This window comes from Anomaloglossus baeobatrachus, chromosome 6, assembly GCF_048569485.1.
Source record: "Anomaloglossus baeobatrachus isolate aAnoBae1 chromosome 6, aAnoBae1.hap1, whole genome shotgun sequence".
NCBI lineage: Eukaryota > Metazoa > Chordata > Amphibia > Anura > Aromobatidae > Anomaloglossus > Anomaloglossus baeobatrachus.
Window position 1 is genome coordinate 442323320 of NC_134358.1, and position 14549 is coordinate 442337868.

Here is a 14549-nt window from a genome sequence, read left to right on the forward strand (position 1 = left end):
TGAGGTGAAGTTTATATTTATACTATTTTGGACTACAAAACATTTTTTTGATCATGGGGTTTTTTTTTTTTTTGTTTTTTTTGTTTTTTTTGCAGTGTTAACAAAAAACAAAATTCCTTTTTTCACCCAATTCACTAAAAGAGATCAGGCAGTAGTGTTTGTTTTAAAATAAATAATTTGCTTTTACTCTGTCATATTCCGATAATCGTAAGGTTTTTGTTCTTTTTGTTTTTTTCCTTGTTTTGCCAACAGAGCTATATAAAGGCTTGTTTTTACGGGAGAAGATGACATTTTTATCAATATCATGAAGTATGTATGTGAGATTTTTTTAAATCACTTTTTATTTAATGTTTTGTGTAACTATGACAAAAAAAGTATTGGCTTGTGTACTTTTTTTTCTTTTTTGTTTTTTATAGAAAAACTGTTACTTGCAAAACCTTTTTTCATTTCCTTTTTTTTTTTTTTTTTCTTGCGTTCCCTTTTTATTTTGTATATATTTACAAGTTTATTTTCCTTTATTTACTTTTTTAATAAGTCCTAGTATGGGATATCAACCTTCTCAGCTCTGATCGCTGTTCTAATACTTTGCAATGCTTTTGCATTGCTGGGTATTAGATCAGTCAGTTACATACAAGCAGGAAGCCTGTCAGATCTTGCTCCTGGGAACGCATTTCCCGCTACGCCGTACTAGTATGGTGGATGTCGTGAAGGGGTTAAAATTCCAGCTTGTAAATTCTCATTTCACAAACAAGGCATGTATAACAAAATGGTCTGCGCTTCTCATCTAAGATAGGCAGTATGTATGTGCTTTGAAACATGCTGTAATTATTTAAAAAGTCAGCAGTTCTAAAACAGTTATGTTCGAATTGGAAAAATACTTTATAAGTAACTATTTTGTGATTTTTCCATTTGGGTTGCTAAAATTGAAAGCGTTCATCTGTCAAGATTATATTCTACAGTAGCATAAAAAATAACCCCAAATACATTTTCTCACAGAAGGTCTTCATCATAAGTTTCTAGTATGGAAAAAAAAAGTGCGTGTGTATATATGTATGTAATATATAATATAATAATATATATGTCAGTTTAGTTTCAGAGCTATTTTCCAACCAAAGCATTAGTGGTGTGCACAGCTTTGTAGGGTAGCAATCCGTTTCAAATCTGTATCTTTTTTCCTGCATTGGTTGACATTAAAAGGGTTTTCCGAGAATAGAAAAAAATAAAATGTCATCAGTAATTCCCTATAGAACGCTAATGAATAAATTATAATCTCTATATAGTACAATAAAATAGCTACCATCTTGTTACACTATCACACATGCTCACAGGCACCCAGTTTGTTCCACGGTATTTTTCTTATAAGGACATATTGTATTTTTAGCTTTATAAGATGCACCCGATTATAAGACGCACCCCCAAATTTGGTGAAATAAAAAAGAGAAAAAACATTTTTTTTAATGTTAAATGGAGTCCGTATTATAATGCCAGTGTCCGTCTAACAATATAGGGTATATGTCCCTCATAGCCCCCCATCCTAAAATTAGCCCCCTTAATCTGGATATGGCCCCCTTATATTGAATATAGCCCACTTGTGCTGGCACACGTCCCCCAGTAATGCCACACGTCTCCTATTGTTGGCACACGTCTCCTATTGTTGGCACACGTCTCCTGTAGTTGGCACACGTCCCCCTATAGTTGGCACACGTCCCCCTATAGTTGGCACACGTCCCCCTATAGTTGGCACACGTCCCCCTATAGTTGGCACACTTCCCCCTGTGCTGCCCATTGCCCCCTATAGATGGCACAAGTCCTCCTGTGTTTCATATGGCCCCTATGCTGCTGCCCATAGTAAAATAAAAAACTCTTTACTTACCTTCTCCAGCGCTGTCCTCCCGTGTCTCCCTCCGTGCTGCTGCTCCTCCTCCACTTCCTGCTTCTCAGTGCTGGTCATGTGATCGGCACAGCAGAGTGACATCACAGTGGCAGTAGGGAGACCGGGGAGACACCGAGAGATCAGTGCTGGAGGAGGTAAGTAAAGCTTTTTTATTTTAGGATAAGCAGCAGCATGGGGGCCATATCTAACACGAGGGGGGCGGGGGGGCGTGTGCCATCAAAGGGGGTCGCAGGCACATATAATATGCGCCGCTCCCCCAGCCCATCACTGCGGTGTGGTTTCAGCACCACGGTGATGGACAGCGGCAGTGCATATTATATGAGCGGGAGCAGGAGATCTCCTGCTGCCTCCTGCAGCCTTCACCGGCCTGCTTCAGCCCCCAGCACCGCTCCAGATCTTCCCCCACCTCCTCTGGGCCCTGCAGTATATAATTCATCTATTCGGATTGTAAGACGCACCCCCTACTTTCCCCCAAAATTTGGGGGAACAAAAGTGTGTCTTATAATGCGAAAAATACGGTAATGCTAACTCCTGACTTTTTAAACAAGTGCATCCAGTTTAAAGGAGACGCCATTGTAATATACTATAGAGTTTACCTCTATGGACTAAATGAATATGATCAGCCATGTAAAAAGATGTCCCTCTATACAGTGCAGCGCACAAAAAGGAGAAAGATAGATGTTTCTAATGCAAGGGTGGGCAATTCATTTTTCCCAATGGGCCAGAGAGACAGTCACTGGTGTGTGGGTGGGTGAGGGGGGCGGCAATCAATAAGCTGAAATTAATTCAGGTCAATATTAACATAGTAAGAATTATTTCATGTTAATGTATTTCATATTGAGCAAAATTAAGTGCTGAAATTCCCCTATATACAGTATGAGACCACACACAGCCCCTTACATACAGTATGAGCTTCCACATACCGTAACTCCCTATATACAGTACGAACACCCACTTAGCTCTTTAAATACCATATCAGCATTCACACAACTTCTATATTTACAGTATGAGCCCTCACATAGTCTCCTAAATACAGCATGAGCCCCAAATAACCTCCTATATACATTATGAGCCCCATGTACTCTACTCTATATTTGAGGCCCACATAACCTAATATATACACACGTGGTCAAAATTGTTGGTACTCCTTGTTTAATGAAAGAAAAACTTACAATGGTCACAGAAATAACTTGATAGACAAAAGTAATAAATAAATCTATGAACATGAACAAATGAAAGTCAGACACTGCTTTTCGGCTTTCACATAATTTAAAAATAAAAATAAAGCTCATGAAATAGCCCCGGACAGAAATGATGGTTCCCTTAACTTAATATTTTGTTGCACATGATTTTGAGACAATCACTGCAATAAAACAATTCCTGTAACTATCAATGAGACTTCTGCACCTTTCGACAGGTATTTTGGCCACTCCTCAGGAGCAATCTGCTCCAGTTGTCTCATATTTGAAGGTTGCCTTTTCCAGACGGCATGTTTCAGCTCTTTCCAAAGATGCTCAATAGGATTTAGGTCAGAGATCATAGAAGGCCACTTCAGAATAGCCCAATGTTTTCCTCTTAACCATTCTTGGGTGTTTTTAGCTGTGTGTTTTGGGTCATTATCCTGTGGAAAGACACATGACCTGCGACTGAGACCAAGCTTTGACATCAGGCAGCACATTTCTCTCTAGAATCTTTTGATAGTCTTGAGATTTCATTGTACCCTGCACAGATTCAAGACATCCTGTGCCAGTTGCAGCAAAGCAGCCCCAGAACATAAACGAGCCTCCTCCATTTTTCACAGTAGGGACAGTGTCCTTTTCATGATATGCTTCATTTTTCCGTCTGTGAACATAGGGCTGTTGTGCATTGCTAAAAAGTTCAGTTTTTCTCATCTGTCCATAAGACATTCAACCAGAAGCTTTTCGGCTTGTCAACATATAGTTTGGCAAATTCCAGTCTGGCTTTTTTATGATTTTTTTTTCAACAATGGTGTCCTCTTTGGTCGTCTCCAATGAAGTACTCTTTGTGTCAAACAACGACGGATGGTGCGATCTGACACTGATGTTCTTTGAGCTTGAAGTTCACCTTTAACCTCTTTAGAAGTTTTTCTGGGCTCTTTGGTTACCATTCGTATTATCCGTCTTTGATTTTGTCATCAATTTTCCTCCTACAGCCACGTCCAGGGTGGTTGGCTACAGTCCCATGGATCTTAAATTTCTGAATAATATGTGCAACTGTAGTCACAGGAACATCAAGCTGCTTTGAGATGGTCTTATAACCTTTACCTTTTAACATGCTTGTCTATAATTTTGTTTCTAATGTCCTGAGACAACTCTTTCCTTTGGAGTTCAGGCGCTTTACGCATAAACTTTACTCATGCAAGCATAGCTGTGCTCAGGTACGCTCAGTGCTCTGCTCAGTGTGAGCTGTTGGCAGTGTTTGATAGGCTAGGACTGGGGAAACAATGGCGTTATCACATGTAGTGTGCAACCCCCCCTCCCCCTGAAAAAAAATTGTTTTGGCTGGCTGCATGTGGGCGGAGACCCGCACTGCCAAGCAGTGACTTTCAATCCCGTGGAGGTACAGTTCGGCTGCACACACCGAACCGAATTTCCACGAGTTCGCCCAACTCTAGAAAGGAGTGTTTATTAAACCAACAGAGAGAGACAAACAGGGAAATCAAAACTCTATCTCACAGCAAGCTCACACAGAGGTATAAGAGAATATGATGTAAGGAGGAAAATAAGAGCAGGGAGAAAACAACTAGACGACAGGAGAACTGCACAACAACTCCAAGCACCACATAATATAATCACCAGCAGGACTGGGACACAACAGCACACAGACCAACACAGCAATAATCTAATAGTCAGCGTGGGAAGACAAATTTCACCATCTTAAAAAGGCGGGGAACAAATGTGATAAATTTCTAAGATGTGATTCCAGAGGTACCAGCAGGCTAGCCGAGGTTAACTCTTGCTAGCCTGACCATAAATGACCACAACACTGTTCGACGCCCGAGCCTGCCTGTGTACCTCAGAAACACAAGGGAAACCATAGGGTTGAGTGTCAGAATCTGTAGTGTGAACAGTGTCTAATTTCGCCATGACAGTTGGCGAGTTTTAAGCAACACTCCCTGTGACAGACAAGCTGTGGATCTCCATAGAGCTGGGATGAAGAGTTTTGCCCCAGCCAAATGTGTGATGATAAAATGTTTGTTGGGTTATTGCAGCTACCTACAGGTATATTGAGAAATGTTTCAGCGACTTGAACCTTTTAAATACTAACATGTCACTGTTCAGTCGGCTACTTTCACTTGACCGTATTTTCTTTTTGAACAGTGTCCATGGACAGCACTCAGACCAATGTTATTCGATGGGGCTGTTCAGATGACCATTTTTTATATGGTCTGGATATTGATGTGACAAAATTTGCAACATGCATTAGTCTTTTCTGCGTTTCTGATGAAACGCACCTATTAAAGCGGTTGTCCACCAATTTTATATTGATGGCCAATCCTTAGGTTAGGTCATTAGTGTCTGATGAGCCATTAGTGTCCGATACCTCTACTGATGAGCTCCTCTTAATGGTGGCAGCAGGAAATGCTCATTATCAGAGCTGCCCTGTCAACTGACACCAGCCGTACATCTGCCTCCTATTGATTTGAATGGGAATCGGATGTGTGGTACTCGACCGCGGCCGCTATCAGAAGACTTAGGGGTACTTTACACGTTGCGACATCGCTACTGCGATATCGTCTGGGTCAAATTGAAAGTGACGCACATCCGGCGCCGGTAACGACGTCGCAACGTGTAAAGCCTAGAAGCACCGATAAACGATCGCAAAAGCGTCGAAAATCGGTGATCTGTGTAGTGTCGGTCATTTCCATAATTTCGCTGCAGCGACAGTTACGATGTTGTTCCTTGTTCCTGTGGCAGCACACATCGCTGTGTATGAAGCCGCAGGAGCGAGGAACATCTCCTTACCTGCGTCCCGCCTGCAATGAGGAAGGAAGAGGGTGGGCAAGATGTTTACGTCCCGCTCATTTCCGCCCCTCCGCTTCCATTGGCCGCCTGCCGTGTGACGTCGCTGTGACGCCGCACGACCCTCCCTCTTAGGAAGGAGGCGGGTTGCCGGCCAGAGCAACATCGCACGGCAGGTAAGTGCATGTGAAGCTGCCGTAGCGATAATGTTTGCTATGGCAGCTATTACAAGATATCGCATGTGCGACGGGGGCGGGTACTATCGCGCTCGGCAAAGTACCCCTTATTCTGCTCCGAAAATGAGCATTTCCAGTCGCCTGCTGCTGGCATCGAAAACAGCTAATCAGCAGGGGTGCCAAGTGTCATGGCCATCAATGTAAATGTAGTGGACAGCCTCTTTAAAGTATATGAGTGTGCAAAAGAAAACTTAATCCCATCTGGATCAACTGTATAGCGTCTTAATTATATGGACACATTGCTATTATTAACTTAGAAAACTATTTTTGGTCTTGTAAATATTATCACTGCCATATAGATGACAATACAGATGAAAAATCATCCATTTTTTTCCTGAATGAAAATTTGACACTTTTTTTTTTTTTATTTGCTCGTGCAAATAGTAATAGATGGAAATCCGAGCTTTTTTCTGGAATTACAATACCTTGATATTAGTAACTAGAATAGTCACGTCATGGAGCGTAAAGTAAATCAAACATGTTTAAATAAGATGGGAAAGTACATGAATTTATAGAGTTGTTTTTTTAATATACCTTGTTAAAATGTGCATTAAAGCAAATAACACAAAGACGTTGATGTAAAACTGAGAAAGTATTAGGAGCAGTAAACCAGACTTTATCATGGATGGAATGTCTGTATGAATAATGAGGAAATGGCGTTGGGATAAGCTCTGCTTCCTGCATTATCCTATTGGATTGCACTTTATATCCTACTAGAACAAACACTAACAAATGATTACAAGCTTCTTAGGATGAAATATGGCATCAAACTTCTAGTTAACACTTAGCATGTTAACTAGAGGACTGCTGCAGAACGGGCTTCTCTCGGGAGTTGAGATTGGCTTTTTATCAACTGTAAACTAAGCAACCGTAAGAGGCTGGTAATTGAAATCATAATTTTATTTTAGAAATACAAAGTGATGAAGGAAACTGTACAGAAAGGCTCATTAGAGTACTTTTGTGGTGAGTGCAAATCTTATTTTTGTGCGAAGAAACATCTCTTTACTTTTAGCTAAAGGGGTTAAACATTTATGGCATGACCGAAGGAAAAGTCCTACACATTCCACCTGCCACTACATGATAATATTATATATTGTTGATTTTATTCTGTATTACAAAGGTTGTCCAATCAGTCTATTAGGGCATATGGCGATATGAGATACAGGGCACACTTAGAAAAAAGGGGTTCATGTAGGATCCCACTCCAATAGCAAATATTCAAAAGAACTTGGCACTCCACTGTTATGCGGTATAATAACGATATTATTTCACAATTGCCATCTGTTGCATGTGTCTAATTGATTTTTTGGCTTATTTGCCCTTCATCAGAAAGAATGCTAATGTCCAAAAGCATATCAGTGCTAGAGTTAATGTATATCCAATAAAAAGGACTCCTGGTCAATAATAGTGTCTCTAGGTGGTCATGCTTAATAAAGGGCACAGGGGAAGGCCCCAAAGAATGACCACTAGACAACACACTCCCAAGGATTAGTTGTGTACACAAAAAGAAAGAACATGAGTTTAAAGTGCATATAAAAATTATTTTATTTCGTACAACAATATAGAAACATTTAATACCGACAAAAAACTGGCATGGGATGAAAGACTAACACACTGTTCGCCCAAAAGGACTCAAAAATGTATTATTTTACAGCACAAGGGGGTGCTGGCAATGAATACACATGTACTGGGTTGGAAATGAAGTGCCACTGTGCTGCTATCTCCAATATCATCAGATCTGATAATCCGGTGGTGGAGCAGGGTCACGGGCAGCAGCGGTGGTGGAGCAGGGTCCCAGGAGGGAGGGGTAGTTCTGAAGTAGGGCAATACTGTGGGCGGTACAGAGGGAGGCCCAGATGATCTCTGTGGGCTGCTGTGCTGGGGCAGTGTGCGCTGCTCTTTGCTGGTTCTCGCTGCAGGCGGTGAGGCACTGAAGATTCTGAAGATGTTGGCGGTGTGGGCTTCAGAGAAATGGTGGCCAGGGTCGGCGCTTGTGCAGATGAGAGCTCAAGCCAAGAGCTCCATCTGCACATGTGCTGACTCTCGGCGCCATTATTTGAAGCACTTACCACCGACATCTTCAGAATGGCCTGTACCTAGCCACCTGCTGCACAGAGCCTCAGCACACCGAGGCATACAAAGCAGCACAGCATTGCCCTGCCTCCTTTGACCACTCTCCACCACCTCCCGGTAAGTTAGTCGGATTTTAAGATGCACCCCTCATTTTCCTCCCAGATTTTTGGGAGGAAAAGTGCATCTTAGAATCCGAAAAATACGGTATTGTGCAAATATTTAACTCTATTATTTGGTCATTCTTTTTTTCTCCTAGCTTTTTGGATAGTGGGTAGACTGGAGTAAAAGGAAGAATGGCCTAAAGTGCCTGACAAATTCATTATATTTAATTTCACAAAATTGGTGTAAATTATAGCAGAAGCTTACTCCAATCAATTATGCAGAGCCAATAGCTGAAAAATTGGCCAGATTCATTAAGAATTTGGCTCTTACTCCAGCAGGCTTTGTATCAAGACTGGCGTAGAAGAAGATAGTCTTGATAAATTGGCCACGAATTTTGGGATAAAAAAAACTTTAGGTAGTGCCTTTTAGGAGTATGTGAGGAATGTTTTATTTTTAGGATTATTAAGCTGTCCGTAGACAATTGTCAGCGCTTGACCTAATAACCCTTAAAATCTTGCAGCTAGGTTAAATGACAAAAAAGACCCCTTCAATTTGCCTAATAACAATAGAAAAATAGGTGGGATTTTTAATAAATCCTCAATAACCAGCGCTAGAAAGGGGTTATAACCTTTTAGATTTTTATTATTAAATATGTTGCTATCCTTGTTCTGGATGTAGGATAGAAATTAATAAGACACTGTACATAGATAAACAAAAACAATGATGGTGAGTAACCAAAAATATAAATATAAAAAATATATAGAACTATAACAATTAAAAAACGAGTTATTACAGCAGGCTTTCTCTAAATGGTCTGTTATAATGCCCCGGCCGGTAGCACAAACAGCCGACTAATATAGTATGGTATAAAGATAGTGTATGAAGTATACCATATAGATCGGATCAAGCGAACGCTATAATCTGAAGAAGGTCCAGACTATTTAAAAAGCGTTTGCAGTATATGCATAAAGCTTACAACATTCCAGGTGCCTCCAGCTATATTAAAGAGGCCGCCCTCCGGTCAGTCTTAACCAACAGTAAGGTAGGGCACCGATTCAAATAATTATTCCAGCAAGGCTTAATATCTGTGGCTTATTTTAGGCAAGAATCCCCGTGGATTTAATAGCTGTACACACCTCCTTTGTATCTGGAGCCGTTGCAATGCAGGATACCCTTGTCAAAGGCTTCCAGAGTGAGCGATGCAGCGCCGGTAAATCGCACTATCAAGCTAGCAGCTGCGGTTTGATTTAAACAGGAATCCCCGTTGATCTAGTTGCTGCACACTCCTCCCTTGTATTTGACACCGTTTCAATGCAGGAACCCCTGTCAAAAGTCGCCAAAGTGAACGGTGCAGAGCCGATGGATCGCAATATAGCACCGGTTCCAAGGAGGGATTCAGTTAGTGGAGGAGTCCCGTTACCGCTAACAGCATCACTTGAGCAGAGCCGGCAAGGCTATAAAGGGCTGGCTTTAATAATAGGTATAGAATAGGCAGTCCAGGAATCTCCTATTAGCGCTTACAGAGCGGGCGGAGCAGAGCCGACAGAGCACTAAATAGTGCTGGCTCCAAGGAGGATCACAATTCAAGCACAATATACGGCTTCTCCCACTCTTCAAGTGGCAGCCTGGGCGGCCACCCCAACAAGGCTGATTTGGTCCACACGAGGGAGAAGTCACTAGAGAAAGTGTTGCCACACAGAGTGAGCTGAGCAAAGTCCAAATCCGACGCGTGTTTTGGGGGGTTCCTGCATTGAAACGGTGTCAAATACAAGGGAGGAGTGTGCAGCAACTAGATCAACGGGGATTCCTGTTTAAATCAAACCGCAGCTGCTAGCTCGATAGTGCGATTTACCGGTGCTGCATCGCTCACTCTGGAAGCCTTTGACAAGGGTATAATGCATTGCAACGGCTCCAGATACAAAGGAGGTGTGTACAGCTATTAAATCCACGGGGATTCTTGCCTAAAATAAGCCACAGATATTAAACCTTGCTGGAATAATTATTTGAATCGGTGCCCTACCTTACTGTTGGTTAAGACTGACCGGAGGGCGGCCTCTTTAATATATCTGGAGGCACCTGGAACGTTGTAAGCTTTATGCATATACTGCAAACGCTTATTAAATAGTCTGGACCTTCTTCAGATTATAGCGTTAGCTTGATCCGATCTATATGGTATACTTCATACACTATCTTTATACCATACTATATTAGTCGGCTGTTTGTGCTACCGGCCGGGGCATTATAACAGACCAATTAGAGAGAGCCTGCTGTGATAACTCGTTTTTTAATTGTTATAGTTCTATATATTTTTTATATTTATTTTTGGTTACTCACCATCATTGTTTTTGTTTATCTATGTACAGTGTCTTATTAATTTCTATCCTACATCCAGAACAAGGATAGCAACATATTTAATAATAAAAATCTAAAAGGTTATAACCCCTTTCTAGCGCTGGTTATTGAGGATTTATTAAAAATCCCACCTATTTTTCTAATGTTTTATTTTTACAGAAAAAAATCACATCGCTACATCTAAACAAAAGTGTAACTATCACTATGGCTGCTATGGGGCCCCGGACATCAGGGTGGCCCAGCTTCCTCTGTCTGTGTGTTGCATATATACACTCGTACACGGGTAAGGGCCGTTTCACACATCCGGCATTTCGAACCCAATGTGAGAGGAAGCAAAAAACATGTCCACAAGAAGAAACAGGAGAAATAATAAATGCAAAGCAAGCAAAAGTAACCCCCTACAACATAACAGCAAACAAAAGAAAGGTGCAGGTAAGACAAGTGTGCAAGCACAGGGCAAGTACAAAACTGGTCTCCATCTAACAGGCAATTCCCTTGCAGCAGGGCTAGTACTCCTTAGCAGAGTCCACTTGGTGATAAATATAGCCAGGAGAGAATGGCTGGAATAGGGAACTATAAATAGCCCCACCCAGAATGGAATAGGTCAGAGACAATGAGCAATAGAAAACAGATGGATCACACACCATAGGAAGAGAAGCAAACGTAAAAGTAAATGGAGATGAGCACTTGTACGGGAACTGACCAGACTGTGGCTCAGCAAGTAAGGAAACAGACTATGCAGTACAAGGTCACTGGATCAAATCCTGAAGCATGACAGTGTATGCATAGGGTATGCACAGCTCAACACTGGTGAAGATTACTTGCCCAGTAGAAACAGGCTGTCAATCACACGATTAAAGAGGGGAATAGGGTACTGGATTAAATAATTTTTAAGCTTACTCAAAAATAATCATTCTGGGCAGAGCATCATCCATTGTAAGCGATACATAGTCTACTGATATGAATAATCTTATTAATGACTGTTCTGTGTGTGTGGGCCACGCGGTCCACTAGTCTAAACAGGCTTTCATGTGTGTTTCAATTGTAGGTCATTTATTGCTTCTGATCGGCTATTCTAAATCCATATTCCAGACTCTGTAGGCAGCAAACTCTCCAGTTTACTGATCTTCATCAGGTCAGGAACGTGGAGGGACAATGTGCAGCAGTCTACAGCAGGACAGGCGGTGCCATCAGTTCTGCCTGTTATTCCAATAGATTTCTGAAATTAATTTTCCGCTTTTTCCCCACACTATTTTCTTGCAAATAATTAAGAAAATAAATATATAGTGAAGAGTAAGATGTCTGCCTGATAGATTCACCTATGTTTGTGTGTGTGTGTGTGTGTGTGTGTGTGTGTGTGAATTTATTTCTGTTTCTCTGTATATTTATTTCTATAAAATTGTTTAGTGCTTCAAAACTGTTATTCTACTGGGTAGAAAAATGTTAAACCTACTTTTAAGTTCATTGTGAGAAAAATGCAATACAAATGAATGGTGTTGCTTGTTTTTAAATGGGTTGTCCAGTGCTTTCTTGCTCTCAAAACTAGATCGAAAATAGACTGATGCGGTGTTCTCATTCTATACAGCTTAAAGGGGTTGTTTTGGACTTTTTACATTCTTATCCTTGGGATATGTCATTTAATATCTGCTAAGTGGGGTGCGACAGCTGACACCCCCCCACCCCCGATCAGGTGTTCCCAGTGCCAGCAGCAGACAGATGTGCAGAGTCCCAGAGCTGCAATCCTTCTTTTTCAATGGGGACATTATGAATGTTGCAGCAAATCAGTGGCCACAATGACGAACAATCCAGAACCACTGCAGCCAGTGACTAACAGCAGCAGCCATATGCACATACAACTGTAATCATACATACTATTACATTATGGGGCGAGAGGGAGGATGTTTTAAATTTTAGACGTCATTCTGTTTAGGTGCAGTAATAACACTGGCAGAGGAGCTGTGTCCTAGCCATGACAAGTCCTTATGAGCGGTTATGCGCCACTTCTTTCTGTTTAACCCATTAAAGCTGCGATTGACAGCTGCATCTAAGTGGTTTTACTCATTCCACCCTGCGACATTGCAGCTTTTGACCTAATAATGGCCTCCAGGCCTGCCATGTACAGTATGGATGCCTGTCAGTTTACCACTGGCAGACATACGGTAAACCCTACTTAAAACATCATAAAATAAATCAGTTGCATGCTCAACTAGGGGGAACTTTTTCAAAGTTTGCTGTGTAGCCCACATTTTTCTAAAAGTACAAAATCATTCCCCTTTTAGTGATAAGAAGATTTCCTTTTGATTCCATGAAGATATGGCTATTCTTGGATGATTAGGCCTTTTTTTTTGGATTCTCATAGTATTCAGTGATTGCAGTTTGCACAATGCAGCCTCGTACCGCCTCCTTTTTATCAGCCCTCCTTTTAGCCTACTTTGTCATACTGTCTCATTAATATCTTTAGTATTATACTTGAGAAAAGACAATTGAGGCAAGTCCAGTGCAGAATGAATAAATTAAAAACCAGGTATTTTAGTTAAAAAATATTAAAAAACGCTGATCAGGGAACCTGACGAGATTCTGGAGTCTATAGATGCTGTTAGTCATAGGTAGGTCACTGAACTTTCTATGACTAACGGCATCTATGGATGCCAGAAACGCGTCGGGTCCCTGTTCAGTGGGTCACTGTGATTTTAACATGTTTTTGAATTAAAGTCTTTCCTCAAGTATTGTATACTGGATATGCTACACCAGTGACCTTGGCACCCGCACCAGGAGCTCACGGCATGTGGAATATGCTTTCGGACTGGTGAGCCTCCTTTTTGTTTGTTTCCGCATTTTTAGTGTTAGATGTGCTTATAAGTGCTATGGTTTGTACACCTAATCAATTTACAGTCAGCTATTATATCTGTCCGCATTTTTGAAAAAAGGATTTGATTCTAGGATAAAGTAATTTATGCCATATTTATTCATATTAATATTGCAGCTGCTGATTCCAAGGAACGACAATTCTGGTTGACTCAGCTTCAAGCATGTGCCAAGCACCATTCAGAGTCCAAGGTAAGTAGCCTTTATTCAATAATCATAAGTGCTATTTATGCCATTAAGCACTAAAGCTTTGTTAGATGCGTTAAGCCAGTTATTCAATTAACGTTTAACTAATTGGCATCTGGAAGCTTACAATTCTAGATTGGGCGTGATACATTGTTCATGCTGGTCTTGATAAGTAAGTGGGCTGGAATCAGAGACGTATGCCTCTTCATAAATCAGGAGCGCTGTACGAGTGGCGTTCACCTCTATGTGCTTCTCTCCATAAATCCTACTCTGTTCCCTGCTGTTGATAGATTTGACTTAACAAATACATGACGATCGGCGGTTGCCTTGCCCCCGTTCTGCCCCTGCTCTTCCCATTTATGTGACGAGAGACGGTTGCCTTGCCCTCGTCTTGCCCCTGCTCTTCCCATTTACATGACGAAAGGCGCTTGCCTTGCCCTCGTCCTGCCCCTGCTGTTCCCATTTACATGACGAGAGGCGCTTGCCTTGCCCCTGTCCTGCCCCTGTTCTTACCAGTTACATGACGATAGGCGGTTGACTTGCCCTCGTCCTGCCCTTGCTCTTCCCATTTTGTCGCAGCTGGTTTAAATGGAATGAGACTGCATCTTTTCAAAGCTTTTTATGCCAGAATACTGGTGTAAAAGAGCTTTGGTGAATTGTGCCCAGACTTCTAGATACGTTTTGTATTGTGATTTTTTTAAGTGAACTAACAAATATTTGGAAAAAATTGTACAACTTTATCTAAACTGAGGAACCTTTGGACATTGCAAGAAGACTATGCTTTATATATCTGGGCATTTTACATTTGGTTTGTCTTTTTTAAGCTCAAGCCCATTTACTTCAATTGAACTGAAGTAC

At 41.4% G+C, this 14549-nt stretch overlaps 1 protein-coding gene across 2 annotated transcripts in view; it reads left to right on the plus strand.

Annotated features, from left to right (window-relative positions):
- Positions 1–14549, plus strand: part of OSBPL10 (oxysterol binding protein like 10) — a 749675-nt gene that overhangs the window by 223960 nt on the left and 511166 nt on the right. For both annotated transcript variants that reach the window (XM_075315242.1, XM_075315243.1), the window contains exon 3: positions 13624–13697. In XM_075315242.1, the coding sequence (XP_075171357.1) occupies positions 13624–13697 (74 nt within the window). The remainder of the gene's footprint in view (positions 1–13623; positions 13698–14549) is intronic.